Genomic DNA, 26,893 nt, shown 5'->3' on the forward strand with positions numbered 1-26,893 from the left:
GGGCAAATAAAGTGAATGAGACAGGAAGGGAAGTCAAGGCAGGAATTTATTGTGAGTAAGGAATACAATTTTTCTCCATAAGTCAGTTTGCTTTTACTATTACTTTTGCTGCTGTCAAAGCTGAAAAGCAATATCAGCATGGAGAAATTATGTGGGTATGCGAGCGTGCAGTAACACTATGTCAAGAATGGGATTTTCTGGGAGAGGGGCAGGAAGTGTGCAAAGGATGCACACAGATTTACAACAAAGATCACACAGAAGCTGAGGAAGTGGAATTTGCCTGACCCTGAAATACAGATCTTTTATTGTTATTTACAAAGCTACAAAGTTGACAAGATTGGAGACTGTGGTTTTAACGTGATGTTGTAGAGGACTTTGGTGTGCCATGTTTTGTTTCAGCAGGATATTAAATGCTCCATTTGCTTTGTGTGGAGAAATTCCTGCTGATTTAATTTGATCTAATTGCAGTCCTAAAGAAATGTTATAAGAATAATTGTTTGTTTTCTTTACAATTGCTTTAGCTTACTCATTTAGCTGTAAGCATTTTGTTCAGATGTAGACACCAGAGGATTGGTTCAGATTTTGGTGGGACAGATTTGCATCCAGACAGGACAGTGCCAGCTACAAGGGCAACTGTGCCACAGGGATGGTCTCTTTTAGAGGAGGGACAATAGCAGTGCAGAAGTATTGTCTGTGTTAGACCCTTTCCATGGAAAACATTGCAACTTCCACACAGTCATGTGAAAACTGCTTCTCAGCAGACCTGAAGATGGCAGATACCCTAACTGAGCCCAGGCTGCTATCCTCAGACTGTCCCTAGTACCTGAGCTAACTCTGATTTCCCTGAACTGAACTGCTCTGTGTACTACTCCATTTTCAAAGATTAGTTCTGTTATTTTAGGGCCTGTTATTTATTTAATTCCAAGCCCTTGAAGAAGTCCTTTACTTCTCTGCTTCATTTTTCACCTGAATTTTAAATTTAGGTACACCTCTCTGTGTTAAAAATGTCAAGCTCCTGAGCTCTCAGGGTTAAGAAATGGTTGCAGGGCTATGGATGGCATTAAGAGTTTTCTGACAGTATCTAACATCTCAGCATTGTTTGTGCTATTGAATAAGACTGAAACATGACCAGCGGTGCTTTGACAAAGGAATGATTGAAATTAAAATCCATCTTTATCCTCAGTAGTTCTATTGTGCTTTTTCTGTTTATAGTTGAAAGGTGTTTTTTTTTTTTTTTAAGATTGATTTATATAGGCAGGTTGGACAAGTTGCATGTTTCTGTGGGGTGATTCAATAAACATCAATTGAAGGAGCAATTTTCAGAGTCTGATTTGCTCAATGAGTGTGCAGGCACACTTAGCAAAAGCATTACAGATGGAAATGCAGCTAAGCTTTTTAAAATTACATGGCATAAAGAGGTCTACATTAATAAAAAAATTTTAATTTCATGGTGGATACATGAGCAGCATTAAAACTCTTATTAATTAAGAAATATAGGTTTATCCCACAAGGTGCTTTCAGACAGAGTATTCCTTATTCCTGTCCTCCAGACATCTGGGGTGGGCTGATATCAGGACTTGCCATTTTTGAAACTTTTTGTTTGTTTTATGTCTGATTTCTGCAGACATTAAAAGCCTGAATTGCCAAAGCTCCTGTCCACTGCTGTTTGTAGATGGTTTAAGACTGCACAGGGTATTGGAAAAACAGATTTTAAAAACATTTGATGACTTGCTGGAGTAACTGAGGAGGAGGAGTATTCCAAGGCCTCAGTAGGGAACTCCTGGGCGTGTTTAATGTTCTATTGTGCTGAATTTAGACGCCTTTGCATAATGTGCTCTTAAATGGTCCAACATCACTGCATGTGGAGGAAGTCCCCCTTGGAAGCTGGCAGTGCCTGGCAGGTGACTGGCAGCAATGAGCCATGACCCTGGGAGCTGAAGTTGAGATCTGGTGGGGATGAGGCTCTCTGTTCCAGCATGGCCCCTGATAGCTCAGAATATCCGTGTTAGGAGGGCTTGCACATCATATTTAGGTGCATGCTGCAACAAGAGGTGTGAAGAGGTAGAAATTATAATTTAGCAAGGAAGTCAGCTTTCTATAAAGACCCTGATTTCTGGCAGGTGAACCACTGAACTAATTTTCTTTGTCTTTCTTTAATTTTTTTTCTTTTTTTTTTTTGGTAGGGTTTTGTTTCTGTTACAGAATTTTGGAAGAGGAAGAATAATTCTTTTTTCACTGAAGAGACAGGTTAAAAAAGAATTGAAAAAAAAATTCATGAAACACTAGCTTTTCCTCTTTTTCTCCAAATTTCAAAATAATACTTTTTTTTCAGAGATATGTTTTTGTGACATTGTTAAATTTATACTGAAGGAGTTACTAGGAATACTAAATAAAATTAAATACAAGATAGATACAAATTTAATGAGGTTTTCTACATATTTACTTTCTATATTTCAGAACACAGAACTTGCTATTTAAACTCTTGTGAATTCTTTCTGTCTGAAATAAAAGAATACAATTTTGGGGCTTTAATGTATGTTTCAAACAATATCTAGAATATAAAGCCTGTCCCTAAGTAATCAGGGAAGAAACTCAGAGGATAATGTTCTTTTTTTTTTTTTTGTCAGAGAATTAGCAGTGCCCATGCAATGACAACACAGATTGAGATTTTTCCTGGTACTTCACCAGTGCAAATACATTAAAATATATTTATTACTCCAGTCACCTGAGCTGTGCCATATCCTCTGAGTTTGCACAAACTGGCCACATATTTATAACATTTTTATAGTAGCCATTAAATGCAAATAAGGATAAATGATGCAGATTCTGGTGAAGCCTCCTGGCTTTTTTTTTTTTTTTTGTGAATAAACCTGGTAGGGCCCATTTGATGCTTAAAACTCCTCATCACAGAATGTCAAGTAGTGAAATATAATTCTATATTCTGTATTCTGTGAGACAAATAAGCACCTTAATTACAGCAACAATAATAGAAAATTTAGCTGTAACTTAATCATGTTGTTGCTACTCATCTCTAAAATAAATGTTTTTATTTTGTCTGTACAGTAATGTGTTTCAACAGAGAAAATTGATGCAGTTGTGTAGTAAACTGTCTGCAAAATGTTGCCAGGCTGTGGTTTACAGCATGAACAGATACGCTGTGCTTCTGTTTATGAACCAGGCAAATCACTGAAAGAGCAACTTCAGTTTGTTATCTCTGTAGCATTTGCTTTGGTTTCTGTGGCAAAGATACTCAGGCATTTTGGAGGTCTAATTAGAGGAAAAGAGTAGTTCAAACCTCTGGTTAATGAAAAATAATATATTCTCTGCAGTGCAGTTGGTCATTTACTTTTCATGATGTATCTCAGTTTGCACTTGAGAAATCTTAAGAAAATCCAAAGCAGCAAACAACTTCCATGCCCCATCTCCTGCCAGCTGTACTGTGCTGGAGAGCCAAGCTAAGGCTATGGAGTGGCTGTCAAGTTGTGCAATTTATCTGTAGGACAGATACTGAATACTCCACCTCAAAGCCAAATGGTAGCTCTGTTTTTTTTTCTGGCTGCCAGTTTTTGTTGCATTAATGCACCAAGAGGGAAAATTCCTTTGGCTCTGTTATCTTTACTTTCCTTGAATCTTTCTTCTCTCTGTAAAGTGGGAAGGTTTAAATTGCATGTGTTAGATTTGGAGGAAATGAGGGAAGAGAGAAGGGAAGGATTTTCAGTTGAAGCCAAAGAATCATCAGGTGGTCACAGGGGGAGTTTGACCCTAGAAAATCCGTGTTTGCTTTTATAGCAGTTGGTGTCTCCCACTGCTTGGAGGTGGAGAGCAATCCCGAGGGTGCAGGCCAGTGTGGGGCTCTGGGGAGCTGTGCTGGGAAAGTCATTGTGGGTCAGCATCACAGATAACTGTGTTTGCTGAACACCTGATGGCCAAGATATGCTTGGTGCTGCATTGCTGCTGAGGTGAGCAGTGTCTGGTCATTCATTGCTCAACCATAAGCAATGTCTGGTCATTCTGTCTGCTCTTTGGATCTGCTGACACTGTCAGATCCTAATTCTGTTGTTCAAACATGCAGATGAAGGCAAATTGGGAGGGGCCATGACCTAGATTCTGCTACTGGCTGCTGTAAAAATGATTAGTATTGCTTTGAGAATGATTCAAACATGAATATTTTGCCTGCTATACTGAAAATCCATGGGCTCATGTGAATGCCTTCAAAATCCATACTGACTTGGAAGACCTGCAATACATGAATCCATAGCTTCATCTTCTCCCCCAGCTATCACACCAAAGCTACACCAGGACTTCCAGACACCCAGAACCCAAAAGTGGACTGAGTAGGTTGTCAGCCAAACACATATTCCACATGAGTTATATTTTTTTTGGAGTAGAGTGTAATGTCTTCTGCCTGAGAGAGAGCTCTTCAATCTTTCCTCTTGTAAGAGTGAAAAGGCCAAGAGTTGTTGTGGTATCAAGGCAGTACAGTTGTAATGTGAGAGGTTCTTTCCTCAGAGTCAGCAGAACACCTGACTAAGCTGCAATAATCAGATCTTTGCCACTGCTGCTGCTTTCAGGAGACAGGGTGGATGTGGCCTGACCTGATGCCTGACTAGCCTGAATTGGCAGTGGTAACAGAGAAGTCATCTTTTCACTTACAGGATAAACAGCAAATTTGATGTGGAGAAGAAACTGGGAAAGAATAAATATGGAAACAGACATTTTATGAAATATTTCTTCACAGTTTAAATATATCTGGGTTTGGGGACTTGTTATTATAATTAAAACAAACAAGGAAACATCAAAGGCAGAGAACTATTTGGCTTTCCAATGCATGCTGAGCTGATGGTGGAAAAGGTCCTCAGCCCACAAATCCAGCAGGGAATATAAATGATTGATGGTAAAAGCTTAGATCATCCACTTTAAGTGTGATTGACAGATAATGATCCTGGCAAACATCTGGAATTCAGCAAGCTGGGAATGAGAAATGCAAAGTACTGACAAACAAACGGCCATCTGCACTTCTCTGGCTTTTTAATCTGTCTTCAGAGGTAAGGTGAAATATCTAAAGCCTGGAGTTATGTATAAAAAGAGGCTTTTGGCTCAGGTTCCTTAAGGCAGCTCTTGGACTTTGCCAACCACCTTCTGACTCAGAAGTATCACCATACCCTTCTTGCTTTCCAACTACAGATGGTTTTGATAAAACACCCACTTAGTCTGCCCCCCTTTATTTTTGATTCCTTTTTCCACAGTGGTTGATCTTTGTGGAGAGCATATAGACAAAGGGAGATGGTATGCAATTCCTTATTATGCATAAGAGACCAATTGTTCTAATGCTGTCCAGGTAATCCTGGGTGGAATTTTAATTTCTTCTTGCTATATAGATTTCTACTGCTCCTCCCCCCCCCCCCCCCATTTTTCTATAAATGCCAAACAAGTTTTTTTTTTAGAATCTGACAATCAAATTTGATACCTTTGGTACACATAATTTAGAAAATGGACTTGACAGAAATAAAGCAGTGAGGTGCTTGCATGTGCCTTGCTTTGGAAACCGAAGTACAGTGTAGGATTCATTTCAGCTAGATCACTGCTGTTAACTTCAAGGAAGTTTTTTAATGAAAGAAAAGAGTACAATTTCTTTTGGTATTTTAGTTTGTTTCTTAAAAGCAGGATCTTCTGTGATCTGACTTGAGTTTGTCACTCATGTGTTGGTTTTCTCTGGTTTGGCTCAGCAGGCACCCAGCAGATCCAGCTCCTTCCTGTGCTGCCTTTGCCTCCAATGGAAGGTGGCAGCACACGGCAGGAGGGAGATTTTTTCAGAGGGAAGAGTGACAAATAGCTGTGGTTGCTGCCACAAGTGAAGGACAAAGTTGTGTTTTTCTGTGTAATGGGAAAAGCAGAATTAAATTCCGAGAAGAGTAAGACAGAACTGTGCTCTCGTGTACCTCATTTCTGAGGAGGGCACAGCAGCACCATGCTGTTTGTGCTTGGACTGTACTAATTATTCATCACATTGCTGTGGGGCAGCAACACTATGGTTGTCATTTTAAAGGAGGGAAACTTGTCTGGAGATGTTCAGCAATACACTTAGAAATGAGTTAGAATTCCTCTCCCTTGTGCTTGGACTACCAGCTCTCACTGTTGCTCATCAGTGATGGCACAATTCAATGCTTGATAGATTCTGGAGCGTTAATTAAAACAGTTGTTTAGCTAATTGCCTGGAAGATTGTGAATAAAAGCATATTTATTCCAAAGGCAAACAATCCATTTTTACCCAGTGAAGCATATCGGTTTTTATGGTGCGTAAAAATTGTTTCATTTCAGTTTTGAATATATTGTGTGTTTGTCTGAAAGCCTTGTAGATGATCTGTTTCAACAGCATGGAAGCTTTTTTGCTTTAGCCATTTTTAATGTATCTGCTAACAAAAACCATACAAATAATTGAAAGTGTGAAAAGTCATTGCTTAAAAAGAAAAGATGTTTACTGTATTGGTCTGTGGGACTACCACCATGCTTGGTGATACGAAGCTTTTGTTCTATTTCCAGATGTTGGCATTGTTCTATACAAGAAACTAGAGGTGAAAGAAAGGTTATCTTTATGGTGCCTTTGCCTAATTTTGTGAAAAATGTGGTAAGAGAACAGGTGGTTTCAGAGTATATACACATTTAAAATGAAAATAAAGTCTAAAGCGGTCAGGATCTAAACTGATCCATGTGAGGTGGATGGTGTAGTTCTTCTGTGGAAGACTGGGAACACATTAGAGTTAATAACAACTTATTGCAATTCAGGGTAGTTTACCATCATGCTGAGAGCTTTTTCTCAAAGAAAAAAATGCTTGTCATCTTGTGGAAGAGATTAGGTAAGGGTGGAAGTACAGCTGAAGGACTGAGATGGGAATTTTGAGATTGATTTAGAAGTTTTCTTTCTGAGCTCTTTACTCATGATAGTTCTCTTGACTTCATATAGGCTTTCAAAAAAGATGATTTATTTAGGGAAGGCTTCTAAAAGAGCCTGGGTGAAGTCACTAAACTAATACATATTTTGATGGTTTGGATTTAAGAATTGCTACGGGCAAGGTATTACTTATAAGACAAGGGACCATTCCTATCACAACTTGATAGATATGAATGTATTTCCATGTCATTGGTCTTAAGAGAGATGGGCAGTGATGATATAGCACAGAGAAGTTCGTGAGGAAAACTAATTTCAAAACAGGAAAAGTATAGCTTTTCATTATCTAGGTAACAAGTGAATATTCCTCTTTTGTTAGCATTGTGTATTGGGAAATGGGGGAAAAGACCATTACTCTTGTAAATGAACTCGTAACTTTCTCCTACAACTCCCTTTTGTGCCCAGCCTGAGCTGGGCTGCAGCCAGTGAAATCTGGACAGGGGGCTGCTCCTCAGCTGGATTTTGGGGTACATGCCATGCACTGTAGTGCCCAGGCTGGTGCAGATGCCATCCTTGCAGTATTCCACAATACTGGTGTACTGCTGCCCCGAGCTCATACAGACATGCACATGGGAAGGGTGTGGGGAAATGGCTCTTTTCTTCCTTCCACTGAGAAACAGCTGAACTTTCATGCCTTGTCATTGTTATGTTGGGGATAACTAATTGTACTCTTCTTGGTTTGGACTCTGTTTAGCTGCAGCCTGTAGCTGCCCTGATGTGTGATACAGGATGATTTTATTGACACAACAGTGGGTAAATGTTAGCCAGATTAGGAAAAATCAACAACACAGATGCAAGAAACAGATCCTTTGTGTGACAGTTAAAAGAAGGAAGGGAAAAACCATTTCCTCTTAATTAATTTCTTTGAAAGGGATCAGAAGAAAACATGAACCGAGAATGAAGCACTTTTCCTGGTTTTTAAAAAAAGACTTTTATTGATATTTAAAGGAGACTTGACACATAGAACACTTTTAAAGTATAATTTATTCTTATGAAGTTTTGCTAGGCTGTTGTAATTAAGAAAAAGATAATGGAAAAAAGTTATCAGTTAAATATTTCAAAGTTGATTTTTTTCTCGACAGTTTTTTTTCCCCAAGTACAAAAATAGAAGAAACTTGACTGCATGAATGAGATGTCTGTTCTTGTATATTTTTGATGGAAATAGTGCTGTTAATGAAAGCAATGCTGTTGATTTTCTGTAGGCAAAGGAGACGTTTTTGGTGATGTGTTCTGGAAGGAGTCGACTCTCGCCCAGTCCTGTGCCAATGTAAGGGCTTTGACTTACTGTGATCTTCATGTGATTAAAAGGGATGCCTTGCAGAAAGTGCTGGAGTTCTACACTGCCTTTTCACACTCCTTCTCCAGAAATCTCATTTTGACCTACAACTTGAGAAAAAGGGTAAGTAGCTGTGATTTTAACATACATCATGGAAGTTATCTCACTTTTAAGGACTGTCTGCATGAAAAAACTGAATGGCTTGAATTCTGAAATTTTTTGTGGACCCCTTTTATAAGATGACTTTTCAGAGCTTGCCTAAGAGACCCTGCTAGCATGTAGAGTCAAAAGGCTATGGGTATTTATTCCAGTGCTAGCTTCAGAGGGAGCTAGACTGTGTGTATGTGAAAGTATTACACATTTCCAGGAAGCAGACAGGTTCCAGCATCTGTGAAAACTGTCATGCACTTGTGATAAAGAGTGTTCACTACTTAATGCAACTTCAGGTTGTAAAGCAGCTAAAAATATTTTAGAGATGTTGCCTGAAATCACAAGGAAAATGACAGGGAAAATATAAAATATAATATATGGAACAAAAGTCGAGTACAGTAGACAAGATGGAAAAGTAATATGAACATGGCATTCTATCAAGAGTTGTTTCTTTTATTATAAATCACATTTTGGAATTTCTTTGCTTATCTATAACATTTCCATTTTCTTATCCTTGATTTTTTGGCTCTTTTCATTCCTTGTTGTGTGCCATTTCAAGTTATTTTGTCAAATGCAAATAATCATAATCTAATAGCCCAGTTTAAATCCTCTGCATAATCTTCAGTGAACAACCTCTGCAGAAATATATTAAAACTGTAGTGGGTATAATTCAGATGATATGATTTTATGATGCAAGGTAGAAGACAATAATATTACATTGAAAAGAAATACATTAGAGAACCTGTACTTGCTTTATAAAGGGATTTGAGATCAGCTAAAGAAATATGTTTGATAGGAGAGGTTTTTGTTCCTAAAAATGATTGTCCATAGTAATTTCCAGGTGTCAAGTGAGTCCTAGATAATTACACCTGAAAAAAGAGAAATCTTTTAATATTTTAAATCTATTTTATAAAATTACACTTTACTACTAGACATTTTTAAAGAATTTTTTATTAATATATAGAGTTGGCATAAAGAAAGTAAAGTAGTGTGATGATATTTTTTATCTCCACATGTTATCAGTATAAAAGAATTCAGTTTTTTAGTGTTGGATGAAAGAGGAATGTGTGATCCACACTTTGGTGAAATAAATCAGAGCTCTGGTAGAAAACTGATGGGATTAAAAACTAAGAAGCAAATTTTTACTTGGGGATTTCCTCCTAAGTAATTTTTTTCAAGTGAAGGTACACAGCTGCAAGCATATTAAGAGAGATGTCCTGTTAATAAACAGCTCCTTACCCCATCTTAGTTAATGTAAGAAATAAAATAAATGAAAGAATTTGACATTGCTGTGACCTCAAGAATCAGTATCACTGACTGACATATTTTATAATTAACTTCATGGCTGATGTTGTAAGATGCACTTAGAATATATAATTGCTTTTTTCTTTCTCAAAATCTGTAGAAAGAGCAAGCTTTGAGGCTTAGAAGGACCAACTTTTTCAAAATTCATAGTAATGCTGGCAGAATTCACATCATTTTGGACCTGATTGGAGCCAAAAGGCCCAGGTTTAGAATCCAATACCTACTCCAGAAGTGCCACTGTCCCTCCATATTTATTGGCATTGCTTTTCCCAGCCCAGGTTACAAAACATTTTTTAACTGTAGCATCACAAATTCTGTGCTGTCAATTTTCTACACAAAATGTTCCTAATAAAAATGTACATCTTATGATAGCAATTTCCATCCAGTTATTCAAATAATTGGATTTTAATTGAGTTGCAGTCAGCAGAAAAGTGGCATTGATTGATAATGGAGGTGAGAATTTGATGGTTCTAAGTTAACAGACTGTAACACTATTTTATTAAAAGAAGGCTGATTGCAATCAGAATGCAAATGTTAAATAATGTGAATCATATATGCTCTTGGAAATGTGTGGAAGGTACAATACTTGAGAGATTTGAGGTGATGCACGTTAAAAAGCAACTTTTTAGAATTTAGAATTTATTCTGGTTTCAATATCTGTGATTTTGTTTTTTATAGAAGTAGCTCCCCAGCCTGTTGCTTCTAACACTTCTCTGGTCTATTTCTGCAAATGGAATTTGGTAGAATTAAGATGAACTGGTACCTTCTGTTGGTTACATTTGTGATTTATTGCATATCCTTTGGAGTATAAATACCAGAATTACGCTTTTCATTTCAATAAACAGCTCCATCTCTGGCTCCAAAAGGGTTCAACTGCTTGAAACTGTAGATACTGTGTGTTCCTCCCAAATATATTAATATATTAATACAGATTCCAAATACATGAAAAAGCAGCTTTGGGGATTTTTTTCAGAAAGATCTCATATTTTTAGACTTGGTTATTCCTGTGAGGTGTCCCCATCCTCAGGGCACATATGCCTTTAGCTGGCTGTGGTAGGGCAGGCTAGGCTACACCTAGCCCAGGTAAGCTCGGTGTAGCCTAGTTTCACTCAGCTTGAGTGAGCTCTAGCACTGCTCTATTTTTTGGCCATATTCACATATTCCTTGGGTGCTGGGTCTCCTCTGGTGGTCCCTGGAGGAGCTGAGCTTCTGTCCCAGGCCCTTTGGTGCCAGGGAAGGGATGTTCCCCCATTGCTGGTCTGGATCCACTGCTGATGGCTGTGACAGAAATAATCAGACAGGGAGGTACATTGGAAGGCACCCAGACTGCTCAGCTGGTCTTGTCCTAAGCTAAACCTAGAGCTGGATTTAGGCAAAGTAAAAGGCACCATGCCTTGTGCTGTTCTTCCTGCTTGTCTTGACTGTGGTTTGAGCTGGCCTGGGAGGGCAGGACACTTCTGGTCCGTGTATCCCCTTTATGCCTTCCTGGAACAGGCCTGCAGGTGTAAAATATTACTGCCTGTGATACTTACACGCTTTGTGGCCAAGGGAAAAGTTTCCAGTGCTCTGTGCCTGGCATGTCATTATTGTCCCTGTCTGTGCTGTGAAAGCAGTTTCCTTTCACTGACTTTCTCAACAAATGCCAGTGAAACGTCCTCTTTTCTGAAAGTGTCAGCTGGCTGTCAGGTGACTCCCTGAGCAGTTTCCTCAAGTGACTAAAATCCCTCCTGAAGTTATTAGTTGTCTAGTTACCTCAGAGTGGAGCTCAGACTTAGGAAACTTTTTATTTTTCCTAAAGGAAAAGAGAAAGCAGATCTTTAATTAACTCCTTCTGCTGCCAGTCACTGAATTTTCATCTAAGTGGGAATAGGGGGATAATCATCTGCTGCATCTCTCTTTCCACCCTCCAAAGAAACTGAAACTGCAGTCTGTGCCTGCAGGTGCTATGTGCTGGACTTGTAGACTTTGCAGCTGAAAGGAAGCTGAGAGAGGTTTTTCAGAGCAATACTTGCTGTAACAATGTTCTGAAATTGAAGCAGCAGGTTAACTTGGTGTTTCTCTCTATTTTGGAATCCTTCAGGGGAACCAGGGTGTAGACACTGGGGGTATTGTGGGATAGTTAAGTGACAAACTCACCCTCATGCAGGGTATGCTGGACGAAAGAAATGCAGCAAGTTGGGAGGGCAGCAGGAGTCACAGGCTGGATGGAGGAGGTCTGATTGTTCCCACCAAATATTTAAACACTTCTGGGTTTCCAAATTGGATGTCATAGCTCCAGGTTGGTAGAGCAATAAGAAGAGAAAAGTTTCCTCCATAGATAATATGGTGAGGTGCAAGTTTGCTGTCTTTAAGAATGGGAAAGGCCTTTGGCAAATATTCTGGCTTTGGCAGTTGCTTCTTTCCATGTGCACGAGCTTTGTGACCAATATTAACTTCCACTGGGTTGTACCACCCTGCATTTGCTCGTTTCATTCTGCTGCTGCCATAAATGATGTTACAGCTCAAATGTCTGCTCACGCTACATAAAAGAGAGAATTCTAATACATAATTTATTAAGCTGAGATTTCTCTAGTAAGCCATTTTAGCCTGGATGAGATTAAATGACTAATTCTGAATACTTTGGAGCATCATGATAGAAAGCATGAGCTTTCCCAGAAGCTGAAATTTGTATCCTGATATAAAAGAAGGAAGGCAGTAGGATCTAGGTACGTTACCGGGATTTTGTTGGAGTGAAAGAAGTGGCAAAGAATGTTCTGCATTTTTACAAATCAAACATGATTTAGTAAGTTAGAGCCAAAGCTCCTAGTCAGAACATACTTGAGAGAGCAGTGATTGTAACAGAATAGTCTCTCTCCTTGGCAGTGTAACATTACTTGCTTTTGTACATGTAGAGGTGTGTGTATTCTATGGTATTCCAACTGTGCCAGTGGACAGGACTCCCAGCATCTCTTTCAAAAAGCAATTTAAAAATGTAATTGGGCTTTCCTCTTCAGCATTAGCTTAATCTTTCTTCTTTTCATAGTGTAAGCTCTAACTAGAGAGAGAACCTCTCTCAAATCATACATTTCAGCAAGGAGTGCCTCAAGCCCTGATTTTAAATCTCAGGGGGTATTGGAAGCAGTTTGTTTTCAAAGGGGCAGTCCATGGCCTTATATTCTGCCTTTTCACATGACAAGTTTTAAAATTGTTTTTCATGATAGAAGTTCGAAGTGGTATCCCAGAATATTTTCTGGTACACAAAAGCCAGAATTGCTGAAAGGTTTCAACAAAGCTTTCTTACACTGAGAAGAGAAAGGTTTTAATTTTAGAATATTGTCCCATTTGATGATGGATTTCATAATGGTCAAACTGACAGCCTGCTTCTTTCTCCTGTTTTTGTACTCACCAAAACAATCCCAGAAATCCTGTGGGAAGAGGATTTTGATGTTTGACTGGCATGCATCTTACAGCACTGAAAACTGAGGATGTTGGACGTGGCTGAGATGTCTGGAAGGACCTGTGGCTTGTGAATTATGCCAAATTCCCAAGGAGGCAAAGTTGTCAGTTTCCAAAAAAAACTGTCCAGATGTAAATAAACAGTTAAGCACAGTGTTCTTTCCCATGCTGCTTTGTAAAAGCTGTTCAGGGAGTCGGATGCTCTTGTATACAGTTTCTTTATGTCAGTCTAAACAAAAAGTATTTTATTCTGGTTCATCATTATTAGATTCCATATTGCATTTCTGCATCTTTTCTCTGGCCTTGGACATCTTAACTTCTATGTCTGACAGAGAGCTGTCTAGCTAGCCCTCAGATTTTTGGTCAAATAGACTTTACACTCTGTACTGAAAATGCTCTGAGGCACTGTGTGTCATAAAGTTTCCACATCTTTTGTGGATGATTTTAGTGCTCTGTCTGTCAATGAATTGAAGTCTCATGCCCTTGGATTTCTTCCTTCCCCTCCTCTGTAGTTTGTTGGACCCCTCCAGGTAAAGCATTGCCACCCACCCTTAGAGAAGATTTGATGAGCTGCAAGCCTTTAACATTCATACACCTACGGTGATTGTTGATGTATGTGATTGTGTTCAAGCCAAAGTAACTCCATTATCTATTTCCCAAAAGTTCCAAAATTCTAAACTTGTTTCTATTCTATTTAATGCTTGTAGCTGGGAGCCCTAGAGAGAGGAAGATCTGGCTACAGACAAATAGTTTACATAGTGGGGATGTGTATGTACAGTAGAAAACTAATTAACTAGGAAGTTTAAAACACTGCGGTGGGTTGACCTTGGCTGGTTACCAGATGCCCACCAAGCCTCTCTATCACTTCCCCCTTCTCAACAGAACAGGGAGAGGAAAATAAGATGAAAATTTTGTGAGTTAAGGACAAGGAGATCACTTACCTGTTGCCATCAATGGCAAAACAAATTTGACTGAAGGAAATTAATTTAATTTATTACCAACTAATCAGAGTGGGATAATGACAGATAAGAAATAAATATAAAAAACACTTTCTGCCCATTTCTTCCCTTCTTTCCAGGCACAAATTCACTCCCAAGTCTGCTATCTCCTTCCCCTGAGCAGTACAGGGAGGTTAGGAATGGGGGTTGTGGTTGGTTCCTGATGCTTGTTCTCTGCCATTCCTTTCTCTTCCCACTCTTCCCCTGCTCCAGCATGACGTCCCTCTCATGGGAGACAGTCCCTCACAAACTTGTCCAATGTGTGTCCTTCCCACAAGCAGCAGTTCTTCTGGAACTTCCCAGTGCAGGTCCCTTCCACAGAGGGCAGTCCTTCAGGAGCTGCTCCAGCATGCATCCCCTGGGGAGCCACAGGTCCTGGCCAGAAGACCTGCTCCTTCCCAGCCCCCCTCAGTGGCCTGCAGGTGGATGTCTCCTCCACCACGGGCTTCCATGGGCTGGAGGGGATAACCTGCAGCTCCACAGTCTCCACCGTGGTCATCACCATGAGTTGCAAGAATATCTCTGCTCCTCCCCCTCCTTCTTGCCTGCTCATCGTGTCTGCAGAGTTTCTTTCGCATATTCTCACTTCTCTCTCTCAGCTGCTGTAGTGCAGCAGGGCTTTTTTACTCTTTCCTAAATGTGTTAGCACGGAGGTGCTGCTGCCATCGCCGATGGGCTCAGCCAGGTCTGCCTTGGAGCAAACCAGAACTTGCTGTGTCCTTCACGGGGACAGGTTCTGGTGCCTTCTCACAGAAGCCACCTCTGCAGCCCGTCTGCTATCAAACCCTCGCCACATAAACCCAAACCAGACAACAAAACTCTTCTGTGCTGTTACTCACTACAGGCTATGTTGTCATGTGAATTATAGCTGCAACTTAGATAAAGCTCTGGGGGTAAGTAGCAAAAGGCTTCTACAGAATGCTCTTAAATGACTAATCCCTTCTAAACTGATTTAATGAATTCATCACATGTTTGAGATGCCTTCTGCTACTATGAATAATGAGTAATTTTCATACATTGAGGTGCTGTAGTATAATGCTTCACAGTTGTTATAAAGAAGTAACTTAGTCTGCCATGCAGAGTAAGCTGTGTATTTCTTCATAGAAATATTGAGTTGTTGAAGTTCTGATAGGCCATTCACTAGCAAATCCCATTAAAAGTAATGCAGTCGTCAATAGATATTATTAATCATCAATAAAATTGATGGAGGAGCTGGTATGGGTGAAATTCAAATTCCAAATCACCCTAAAATGGAAGAATATGATTCTTTTATGAAGCTAATGCTAAAACCATAACTGCCTTGAGGTATCTTCAGTAAAGAGAATATTTCCTGTTCTGTGCTATTGTAGATTTATAGGTTTTCTCATGCTGGTCACTAAATTCTTGAGTGTCATTTGCATTCTGATCACTGAATTAGGAATTAAATTTGTGCTGACTAAATTGGTGAGCCCAGAATTTTGACTATTTCACAATGTGTTTTCTAATTATGGAAAAATATGTCCATATATGTCAATAAAGACATTCCAATTCTATGTCGGTACTTGGAAGAAAAATGCAGTAAACAGAGCAAGTTTTGGTCAGCCAGAAATTGGGGTTAAGCACTTCATTCATCAGTCCAGAAACTGAATTGATGCTTTGTTTGGTTTTATCACGTTTTGAGGAGACTTGCTTAAATTGTTTTTGAAAGGTTTCTTTTTATCAGTGACCCATAAAATACTCAGTCTTAAATATAAAATAAAAAATTCTGACTTTTTTGAAATATGTAGAGTGTTCGTAAAGTCTTTCTACATATGGGAAAGCTGTTTCAAGTAGATGAAAAATGCCCTTAACAAGGTTGATGGTGAATTAAAATAAAATTTGTTTTCATGCTCTTTTAATCCTTAAAAAAGACACATTTGGCTTTTGTGAAGCTATTTCCAGATGAGTAATAGAAAGTTGACATTAAAAAAAGATTTTGTCTTATTTAAACATGAGACACACACCCACACCAACTTGTTTATCCCAACAGAAGAAAATGCATTACTTTGATTTTACCCTCCTCCACCCATGTAGACTAAAGCATAGAAATAATTTTAATACAGATAAAGGTTATTCAGAGTGAATAAGGATTCCCCAGAATAGCTCCCCTAAGCCTTTTTAAAATAGAAAATGCATTTCCTAGGAACTGAGGAAGTTCTAAATGTTGGCCCACCACCAGGGACAAAATAATCCAAAAGAGCGTAGCTACTCTTACACAGTCTGGGAATCTAGTCTTCCTTGTGAAAACAGTGCAGGAAGGATTAATCCCAATTTTAAACTCATGCTTTTCCTTAGTCATGTGTCGATTTAGACAAGTAGAAGTGCAGTATGTGGAGTTGGTCTGCGTGGTGTGTTCAGTGTGCGTGTGCACTCCACCACCTGCTCACAGTCAAGTTTAATGGGGTCCTTTAGACCAGTCCTCCACCAAACTTGCAAAGAGGGGACATTCCAGGGGAATTCAAGGAATTCCCTTTCCTTGAATACCCTTTCTCCAAAGCAGTCATCTGCTTACCATGACTGAATGGTGAGAGTTTGAAAATTTTTCTGTGTTTCCAATTTAAAAAATAAGGTATGAGGTTTTTTTGGTGCCTGCCATCTCTGTGCATAAGAGTGTGTGTGTATATATATATATTTATATATATGTATATTTATATACTGTGACTGACTTACTACTGAAGCTCCCAAGTAATTCCAATGTCACACACTCTTTCTAATATATTCATGCTGCTGCCCAGGCTTTTTTGCATGTGTGTGCCACGTTCTATCATGTATTAGAATTGCACTAATTTTATTAATGCCATGGTAACCTCTGTGGCCTGGTGGTTTTATGTTTTGGTATAACCTGGTGCTTCACTGTGAAGCAAATGACAGAACAGGGACTTGATACCATCCTGTATTATTTTTTTCTAAAAATGATCTTTCTGGTCTGGCAGGCAGCTGGGTCCAGGAAAAACTTATTAAAAGGAAAAGATTTCCTGGCATAACAGCTTTGACTTTCTGGTCTTCTCTAGGGTCACTAAGGCATGAACTCATATGATTGCAGATCCAAATACAACCTGTCCAAGGTGCTCCATGAAGGAGAGAAAATGCAGATAACTGTGCAGTATAAAAGCTAAGTTACATTGGCCAACCTACGTGCTTGAGCAATCAAACTTTATAATTTAAGTGATCCAATTGATCCTTTTTTGGCACAGCAATGAAATCTGAAATAACTGCTCCCAATGGGAAAACAAACAAAAAAAAGGAAAGCAGAAGAAACTAAGCTCTGGAGGTTGCAGCTAGTGTTGTGTAGAGACTGATCTTTGCTCCAGACGAAATGCTTCCTCCAGGTCCTCTTTTCTTGCTGAAATGTTCTTTCCTGTTTTCTTGCTGAAAAATTGGGACTTTTATCGTAACTATGAGCTTTTGGACAGGGGGACGAAGGAGGTCCTTCCCCTCTCCATGTGCCTCAGCCAGGTCTCCACAGTTCCTCTGAGGGCTCTATTTGCTATGCCACATGATGGGCATAAAATAAGTAGTTCACCTTAAATGCAACAAAAAAATCCTGTTAAGATTTTGTGTGAACCAAAGCAGTTTCCCATTTTGATTTGGGAAAAGATAAACAGTAGCACTGAGAGGTCAAACTAACCTATGTGTGTAGACAGCTGATGTTTTTCCTGTATCCATCCTTGAGAATCAGCCTTTGAGCTGCATCTGTATGAGCATCCTGCTGGGGGAGAGCAGCCAGGAGCGTGCCACATTCCCCAGCCTCAGGCCTGCTGCCAGAAGTCACACAGGTAACAGGGTGTCTGATGTCAGCCTGCTCTGGTGTCTGATGTCAGCCTGCTCTGGTGTCTGATGTCAGCCTGCTCTACAGGCTGCTGCCATTCCAGCGTGCCTCTGGAGTGTTTGGTTGCTGTCTCTGAAGTGGAGTAACAACAAGGCGTGGCCTTGTGAGAGTTTCTGAATTTGAAATCCAGTACGCTTTGCCATCATGGGAATGAACCAATTGCAAACAAAACTGGGTAGGGCTCCTTGCCAGTCTTCTGCTGTAAGTGTAGCTACCAACTGTTCCTTCAGCTAAAGTCAAGTGTTAAGGAGAGTGTTGGGCTGTGCCTCGGTATAAGAACTTTGAGAAATACATTGAGAGCAGAATCACAAATCATCCCCTCTTATTTGGTATTAATTTTGCAGCCAGCAACTGGGTTTTTGTTCAAACTGTGTATGATTCCTTCCTCAAAAGGAAGTGCACTTTGTTATGTGCTCTGTCAAACGTCTGTTTGAATTCAGATTTTCAAACAGAAATGTGACACTGATGTAGAATGTAAAATCCCCATACAAGTGAATGTACTAAGCAGTTTTTTTTGAGTCAGTTTTTCTAAATTAGCAGACTGCAGAGGAGTCTTAGCTCCACTTGAAAATATTAGTATTCTCCATCTTATAGTGGCTTTTTTTGGTTGTTCCCATTAATTTTCTCTTTCACTTTTTACATTACAAAATGGGGCGTCAACTTCAGCATCTTGTGTGTCTATATATGTGTATATATAGAAATATAAGGACACTCAGACACAAATATATATAGATATATAGTGGTAGGCTACTCTGAGTATACTCAGTGTGCCCAAGTGCTGTCCTTATAGGACTTGGAATGGGAATTTCACTATCCACAAACAGCCATGCAGCTGGACATGAAGGGATCATAATTAACCACAGGTCCAAACCCATTGTCTCTCTATGCAGCTGTGAGAATGCATAATGTTTTTATCAGGGGCTAAGTCTGTTAAATCCATTTTTAATTAGTACAGCATTATGAATGTGAAGTGTTTGGACTTTAATACTACCATATACCTTTGTAGTTCTTTTTGTTGCCATCTCCTGGGGTCTTTTCCAAATACAGAAAGGAAACACTCCACATATGCACTTTCCCAAATCTTTGTGACTTGGCAAACCACATCTACATTTCCCCAGCATTCCCCTACCTGGCTTTGCCTTGCAATTCATCTAAACATACTGTTCCTCCATCTTAAAATTTCAGAGGATGTGCTTCCACCATTCTGACATACTTCATGGTTGTTCATTTCTCCCATGTGCTCTGTAATAAACACACTACACAATACTTTTTTTTTCATTATTCATTTACACAGCTGATGCCAGAGAATCCAAGAAAATTTCTGCCACAATAATTTTGTAATACCTCAGATGATTTACTTTTGTAAGCACTGTCTTTGTGAAAATAAAGAATTATGTTCCCCTTTTGGAGCCTACTTCTTTACTTTGATTCTTAAAAAAAAAAAAAAAACCACAAAAAACCAAACCCAAACAAAATACTGTAAAAGGATCTAATGTTATACCCAGGTTGACTGCCATAGATACATCTGTGTCTCCCACCTTCAAGGTTGATGCCTGGATTTAGTATAAAATTTAAATGTCATGTAAATTCCAGCATTCTTTGTAGTGCTGCAGAAGTGAGGCACATTGCAGTCATCCTCTAAGTAGGGAGACGTGCAATTTGTTGTTTTTCAAGGTTTTGCTGCTACTTCACAGTAACTGCAAAGATGTTATTTATGGCCAGTTATTATCTTGATTAATGAAAACAAAATTGCTGTTGATTTCCATCACATACTCAATCAGATGGTTGGCTAGAGTGGAAATAGGAGGATGCTGTAACCTTTGGTCATGCTAAGATGCAAAGCAATAACAGAGGAAGAAAATAATGTTAGCTCTAACAAATGGATATTGGTTTTGCCATTAGAAATTTGGTGTAGTCTGGAAATATTAACCTTTGGTTTTCCTTGCCTGCATTTTTCAAATTGCTCAAGCAGCAAGTCTTGTAGGAGTAAAAGTTTCAGTGGCTTACATGTTCTCAGTAATTATCCTGTACCTTTTCTGAAAGAGGAGATTCACGTTTGGTCCAATGACAAATTCTTGGGAGTGAATGGAAGAAGAAATAATGAAAAGCTTTTATTTGGAATGTCATTTGGGATCAGTTATATCCCATAACATAAAAGCATTACAGTGGTCTTTTTCAGCAACCTTGAAAATGGTAATTTGTGTTTGACAGTCAAAATAGTTCATAAATGACCTTCAGCATTCATACCCAAACCATTCTGTAACACAGATGCAGCCATGAAGGGAGTCTGGAGAACTTGTGGCTTCTGATTTGTAATATATTCCCAAAATTTATAAAATTTGTCTAAATTTGCACTTGCTCTGTCATTTATGTAGCATATTTGTTAGTGATGTGAAGGCATACCTTCAGAAATACTGAGGGAGTGTTTCTTGGTATGCTCTCTGAGAATCTCCTTAAATATTGCAAATTGCTTGTTTCATCACATTTTCCAATCAGTAAGATTTTCCAAACCCCATCATGCTCTTCAGAGAACTGTTCAGAAAAAACACACTTTGTAGAATTGTAAGGCCCTACCAAATTAGCTTTAATAATATTTTCATTTTATTACATGTTGGAATTTCTTTACTGGACATTTTAAGGTATACAGATGGAGTACTTCCTCCAGAGGGCTCATATGTGGCTATATTTCTTAATTTCTTTTTTTATAAGATACTGAATGATTTATTGTCCTTATGTGAGGGGAAACTGAAATGCAGAGGATTAAGTGACTTGCTGTCTTGTACAGTGATCCTCAGTGACAAGGAGTAATGGAACCAAGATTTTGTAGTCGTATGTTCTACTCTGTGTAGAAGACCTTTGAAAGTCTGCAGCACATGGCATAGGATGTCAAATTATGCCTTGTGTAGTGGAAGGGCAGACTCTAGTTTTGTGCTGCAGTCTTGCAAAGGGCCTTGTGTCTGCTTTGAAACAAAACACAGCCTGTAAGTATTTGATAGTGCATACAAGTGTCCTGAAGAAAGCAGCTGAATGAGCAAAAACAAGGACAGGGTTGTCAGGAGAGGCCAGAAAAATGGTGCTTGAAACACAGGCTTGGCCTTCTTCCCCTTGTTGAATGCTGCATGTACCAAGAGAGCCTCTCAGCAGAGAAGCTAGTTAAACAGAGAAAGAGGCAGGAGATGAGTGGAGCATCTGGTATCTCTCCAGGGAGGTGGGTGAAAGAAATCTGGATGAATGGAGCAGCTGATGCTCTGTGATCCACAAAGCTGTAGGACAGCAGTTGGTGACTGGGGAGAGAGACAGCTCAGTATTTCAGAGTTTTACTACACCAGGTGGACACAATGAAAACAATGAAGAACAGCCTCAAATTATCTCACCAACTTTTCCTCTGTCTGGCCCTCAAAGAAACCCTTCAGACTGCACCATTTGACAGCCTTTCTGCCGCTCCTTCCTGACAGGAGAAGCTGCAATAAAGCAACATCTACACTCTCATGTTCCCTGAGGAATATTATTAAAGCAACCAGCAGAAGAAGATGAAGAATTCTGGTGACATTACCGCACTTGAGGTCCTTTTTCAGCTGTCTGTATCAAAGTTGCTCTAGTACCCAAGACTTAGAAAGTGTGACTCGAGACCACGTGGTACCCACTGCATTGTGTCTTATCGTAACGCATCCTCAAGCCAGGGCCCAGTACAGGATCACAGAATAGTGAGAGGGACCCTTAAAAGTCGTCTAGTCTGACTGCCCTGCAGTGAGCAGGGACCTCTTCAATAGATTAAGTTGTCCAGAGTCCCATTCAATTAACCTTGAATGTTTTCAGCAATGGGGCATCTACCACCTCACTGAGCAACCTGGTCTCATGATTTACCAAACTTTGTTGTAAAAAATGCTGCTTCAAAAGGTGTGTGTGGCATGGGTATGAGGCCCATGTCTCCAGGGGACAGGTTATGCTGCTGGGCCTCTGCCACAGTGGTCATCTAAAGCAATCTTAATTGGTATTTCCACGTGGTACCCAAATGGTTGATGATTGATCCTGGTGTTCCTGCTCCTCCTGTGTGAGCATGAGTGACAAAGCTGCTTTAAGGACCAGAACAGATATAACACTTGCATCCTGCAGCCCTCCCAGTTTAGAGAAACAACATGTGATCGAGCTGTTGCTCTGTGGTTGCTGGGTGAGTGCCAGCTGTGGGTTGCTGAGACTCCCCAGACTCACTTAGCAACTGTGTGTGCTTGGGATATGAGAGTTGCTTGTCACACCGTGCACACTGCCTGCTGTGGTGGTTTCTTTGTCACTCGGAGTCACCAATTGTGACATTGTTCACAGGGGTCCCAGGATGAGGGAAGAGATGAGAATCTTGACTCTATGTTTCAGAAGGTCTCATTTATTATTTTATGATATATATTATATTAAAACTATACTAACAGAATAGAAGAAAGGATTTCATCAGAAGGCTAGCTAAGAATAGAAAAGGAATGAATAACAAAGGTTTGTGTCTGACCGAGACAGTCTGGACGGCTGGACTGTGATTGGCCCTTAATTAGAAACAACCACATGGGACCAATCACAGCAGCAGATAATCATTGTTTACATTTGTTCCTGAGGCCTCTCAGCTTCTCAGGAGAAAAAATCCTAAGGAAAGGATTTTTCAGAAAACATCACAGCTACAGCCTACCCCTGCCTGAACACAATGCCAGATCATATTTTCCTTTGAGATTTACTCTGCATGTGTGATTTGCTGTGTTCTGCCCACCAGCAGCTGAGCCCCACACCTTCTGAGCAGCCTTTGAAGGTGATCTGGGCCAGCTGTGTCCCTTCAGATAGGTGGGACATCTCATGCTCCATGAACCAAGTCATATTCTGAGTTTTGGGACCACCTTCTCAGGGGACAGTGCTGGAACCAGGAGCCTGAGGAAGCAGGGAGAAGGGTGGTTCCACTCCACATGAGCAAACTGGTCTGCTGGAGCAAGGAGATAGAGATCAGTGGTGGTTGGCTTCTCATGTCACAGTCCTCGATGAACCTGGGGAGACAGGTAAGGAAGGCTGACCTCTCAGAGATCTGGATTTCTCCTGCTTTCCTTCTCCATTTCCCCCACCTTTCCTGAAGAGATGTGGCAGGTAGCAGAGCTAGGACTGCTTTGTGTTGTGGGAGTGGTGTGGACAACCAATCTGTTAACAGACCAGATTGCCTTGGCTGCCAAGGGTGGTGGGCTCTGGGGCAGTAGGTCTCCTCTCAGGGATGCAGTGAAGACCAGGTACAGCCTGCTGGACACGCCAGGCTGGGCAGCAGCAGAGAAGACAACATTCCTGCTCCAGCCATATCTGGCATATGCAGATCAGGGACATTCTGAAAGAGCAGCTTGACAGTGAATATTGGTAGTTTTACCATAGAAGCGTCAAAGCTAGTTGATCTGGAAAAAAATAGGATTTTTACAAAGGATGACTGTTCTTCTGAGCTGTTTGGAGGTTTCTAGCACAAACTGTTCAAAACAAAAACTCTTGATTTGAAATCTAGCACAGTTCAGTGCAGGGTATTTCATGGTTTATGGAGCTGTGTAGTAAAAAACAAATAGGAGTAGTTCTTATGTCTGGGAGCCCCCTCAAATGGATCTGACACCAGTGGTGAACACTTCTGCTGAAGAAATTCCTGGTCCTTCTTTAACCAGAGGTTTTTAGTCTCTTTGTTTTGTAAATGCTGAATATGTACTCTGCATGTTCAGTAAGGCAAGACTGAGCAGATAGGAGTAGGGTGCAAAGATGCAACAGTAATAATCATAATAATGATAAGCTAAACAAATTACCTGTGTAATGTAAAGAAAGCTAATGTTAGTCATTGTTTGATTGTTGCTGGATCCATGACTCTTTAGTTCCCATGTGCTTATCTTAGGACATACTAATGATGATTGCATTAGGAAGCTTCCCATTTTATTTTTTTGTTTAGTGTATTGATATGGCAACTTGCATTAAATGCAGAAAAAGAGTAACACTTTAATAGCATAATATTAATTGTTTAAGATTGTTTTGTGACATAAATATTCTTTGTTCCACATTAAAAAGCTTCAATTGCCTTTAGACATCCTAAGTGATTTAGAGAAACAGACAAATGATTTAATTTTGATTTTGTTTTATACTCCAATGAAACAAACAACAGATTTGGAACAAGCTGCTTGCTAGACATTGGAAATTAAACTGCTCTTTTTATTGGGCACTGGTAAAGCGTCTCTGCTTTTCCTGATGGCAGACAAGCATGAAATACATTGACTCATGCTTGTGAGGGTGCCATCAAGCTCCTTTTATTTCCTTGATTATGATTCTAGTGCTGCCACCCAGGCAGGAGCTCCCATTTGATTTCCCTTGAAACCTGTGCTTTCCAGAGAACATCTCCCCTCTGCAACCTGGCGTGAGTTACATTGCGAGGGATGGAGTTACAGGGCTCTACAAAGCTTGGAATTTAAGGCTTGTGACTGAATGCAGAACAGCCAAGATTTTTCTCACCCCTTTAGGTGGGGATCTGAATTCGTGCAGCATTAGGTGAACCTGGAGCTTTGGAAAACAACAATAGCCTAATTTTAACTGGTAAACCTGTTTTGATAAGGCCACTGTTGAAACCAAGGTTTTGATGAGAGTGTGATACTGTGAAGAACTCTTGTTCAGGTCACTCTTGGGCCTCTGTAGGTCTTCTCAGAGCTGGAAGCCAGCAGTGGCAGCTTTTTGCAGAAGGGTGAGCAAACCACTCACCCAAGTGCCTGGAGCGATCCTGAGTGCTTCTTATCTGGTTTGCTTAATGCAATCCAAGATTAAACGTTTAAAGGCAGCTTTCTTGCTTGCATGACACTTTTTCAGGCTCTAAAAGTGCTATAAATAACCTGTTTTCACCTGATTAGTTTCAGTTCTTGTACCACTAAAATATTTGCCTTTTTCCTTCTTTTTCTAGTTCTGTCCAGGTTTATGAAGGCTTCCAGTGCCTTTATCACTGTGTTATCCCAGGATCTTTTGGTGAAGCACAAAGCAAACCCACTAACATCTGAACATCTGCCTTATGTAGCTTATTCTTTCTCATCTCTTTTCCTTGGAGAAGTAGATGTATATTCGGTATTCTGGTTTACTTTGGTTAGGATTTTTAGTAGGTGCATGTTAAAGAAGGTGGAGCCTATGCACCAAGAACAACAAATGGTAATGGCTTCTTAAAAGCAAGGTGAAGTAATTACACCTAATTACATTTTCTTGATGAGATGCATCTTGTGGGCAGTATGGTTATTTTCCCTAGGAGCAAAGGGCTAAAGGGTTGTTCACTGGAATCACTTTTGTCTTTTAAAAGACTATTTCCTCTCTTAAGTGTTTCAAGAGTGTTACAAATATGACTGTGTAAAGATCAGCAGACACTGTGGCAATCCAATGGATTTCCTTTGTTGTTTGTTTCAAGAAAAACATACAATTAAAAAGATATTTCAATCTTGGTGTTTCACAGGGCATTTTATTTGGTATTTCTCTTGACTGTACAATATTTGAGTGGCTCTGTTAAATCTAACTTATGTTCTTCATACCAATGCTACTGAAGAAAAAAGTATGTTTCCTCACATGAGAATATTAATTATTGGATGGTCTCTTCAACTGCTGGTGAGAAAAGAAAACTGTTGCTCGTTTCAAAATTGCACAGGGTTTGAAGGTCCAGTTGCCACAGCTGATGTATTTTGGTAATGAACTGAGAGCACTGCCTAAATCTCTGGGGCTTTTTTAACTGATGTTCTTGCTGCTTCTCTCTCTTTTGCTCTGACTCACATCTTGGATGCTGTATTGTGTAACCTGCCAGCCAATTGCCTGGTATGAAAAAATTAGCCGCAGGGATTATTATTAAGTATGTCTAATAATTTTCATATTTTAGTGATCTATTTTTGGATCATTATGCAACCCACTACTCAGTGGGACTAGGCAGAAAGGATAGGGCAGGACTGGATGCTGATAAACAGAAACCACTTGGTGTGCTGAGCCAGGCAGTGGGGGCCCTCTGGGCACAGGTGCTCTGTTTAAAGCTGTCTTGCTTTGCAGCAGGTTGTCAGAGCCTCCCCCCAAAAACAAAGGCATTTCCTCCCACTGAAATCTCTGGTCACTGTGGGCAGGGGGCTGCCACCAGCTGCTCTGTGGCTGTTGGTAGGACCCTTCTGCTGTCAGGTAGACATGACCCTGAACATAAACCACATGTATTTACGTTTTTGTCTGTAGTAGGGAAGGATTTAAGTGCGATTCAAAACAGTGTCAATACATGCTGGAAACTGCATAGTAAATCACCATATGTTCCAGAGGAAATGCCAAACAAAGTCATGATTGCTTTATATGTGCACAGCTGACTGGCAAGCATTAAGGCAGACTCATGATGGGGAATGCCATCATATGCTTTTCTTCTCTGTGCTATATCAGAGCATGATTAGAGCCCATCTGCTTCCCTTGCTGCTGGGAAAGGGTAGGAAAACACTCAGCCTGAAGTTTTGCTGCTGGAGCATTCACACCAGGACAAAAGAAGCTAAACCCAAGGAACTCTCCTAGATATGTTTGTTCTCAATTTCCTTTGAAGTAGAAAATTTTAAAAAATTGTTTAAAATTCTCTTGTTTCTGCAACTCGTTCAGCTCTGGCTGTGTGTCTGTGTTGTGACAGCCTCATGCTTCTAGCCTCATGTTCTCAGACCAGGCATGTCTGGGAACAAACCCCAGCCATGTGTGCTGCTTAGGCTGGCTAAGAGACCTGGGGAGGGGGCAGCAAGCATCTCTGTTCTTTTAAGCTGTGCCAGCACGGAGTGTTTAATGCCTCACTAAAGCCCTAAGTGCAGGTGTAAGAGCTGTGGTATTTGCTGACATGTTTGGCAATCTGTTTGCGTTCTTTCCAAACTCTTCAAGGACACTTGAAATATCTGATAGAAAGTCATAGAAATGACTAATGACTTTTTTTT

At 40.0% G+C, this 26,893-nt stretch overlaps 1 protein-coding gene across 1 annotated transcript in view; it reads left to right on the top strand.

Annotated features, from left to right (window-relative positions):
• Positions 1-26,893, top strand: part of KCNH1 (potassium voltage-gated channel subfamily H member 1) — a 172,616-nt gene that overhangs the window by 92,420 nt on the left and 53,303 nt on the right. Inside the window, exon 10 of the mRNA XM_059841112.1 lies at positions 8,149-8,345. Coding sequence (XP_059697095.1) covers positions 8,149-8,345 — 197 coding nt within the window. The remainder of the gene's footprint in view (positions 1-8,148; positions 8,346-26,893) is intronic.

Source organism: Haemorhous mexicanus, chromosome 3 (genome assembly GCF_027477595.1).
Source record: "Haemorhous mexicanus isolate bHaeMex1 chromosome 3, bHaeMex1.pri, whole genome shotgun sequence".
NCBI lineage: Eukaryota > Metazoa > Chordata > Aves > Passeriformes > Fringillidae > Haemorhous > Haemorhous mexicanus.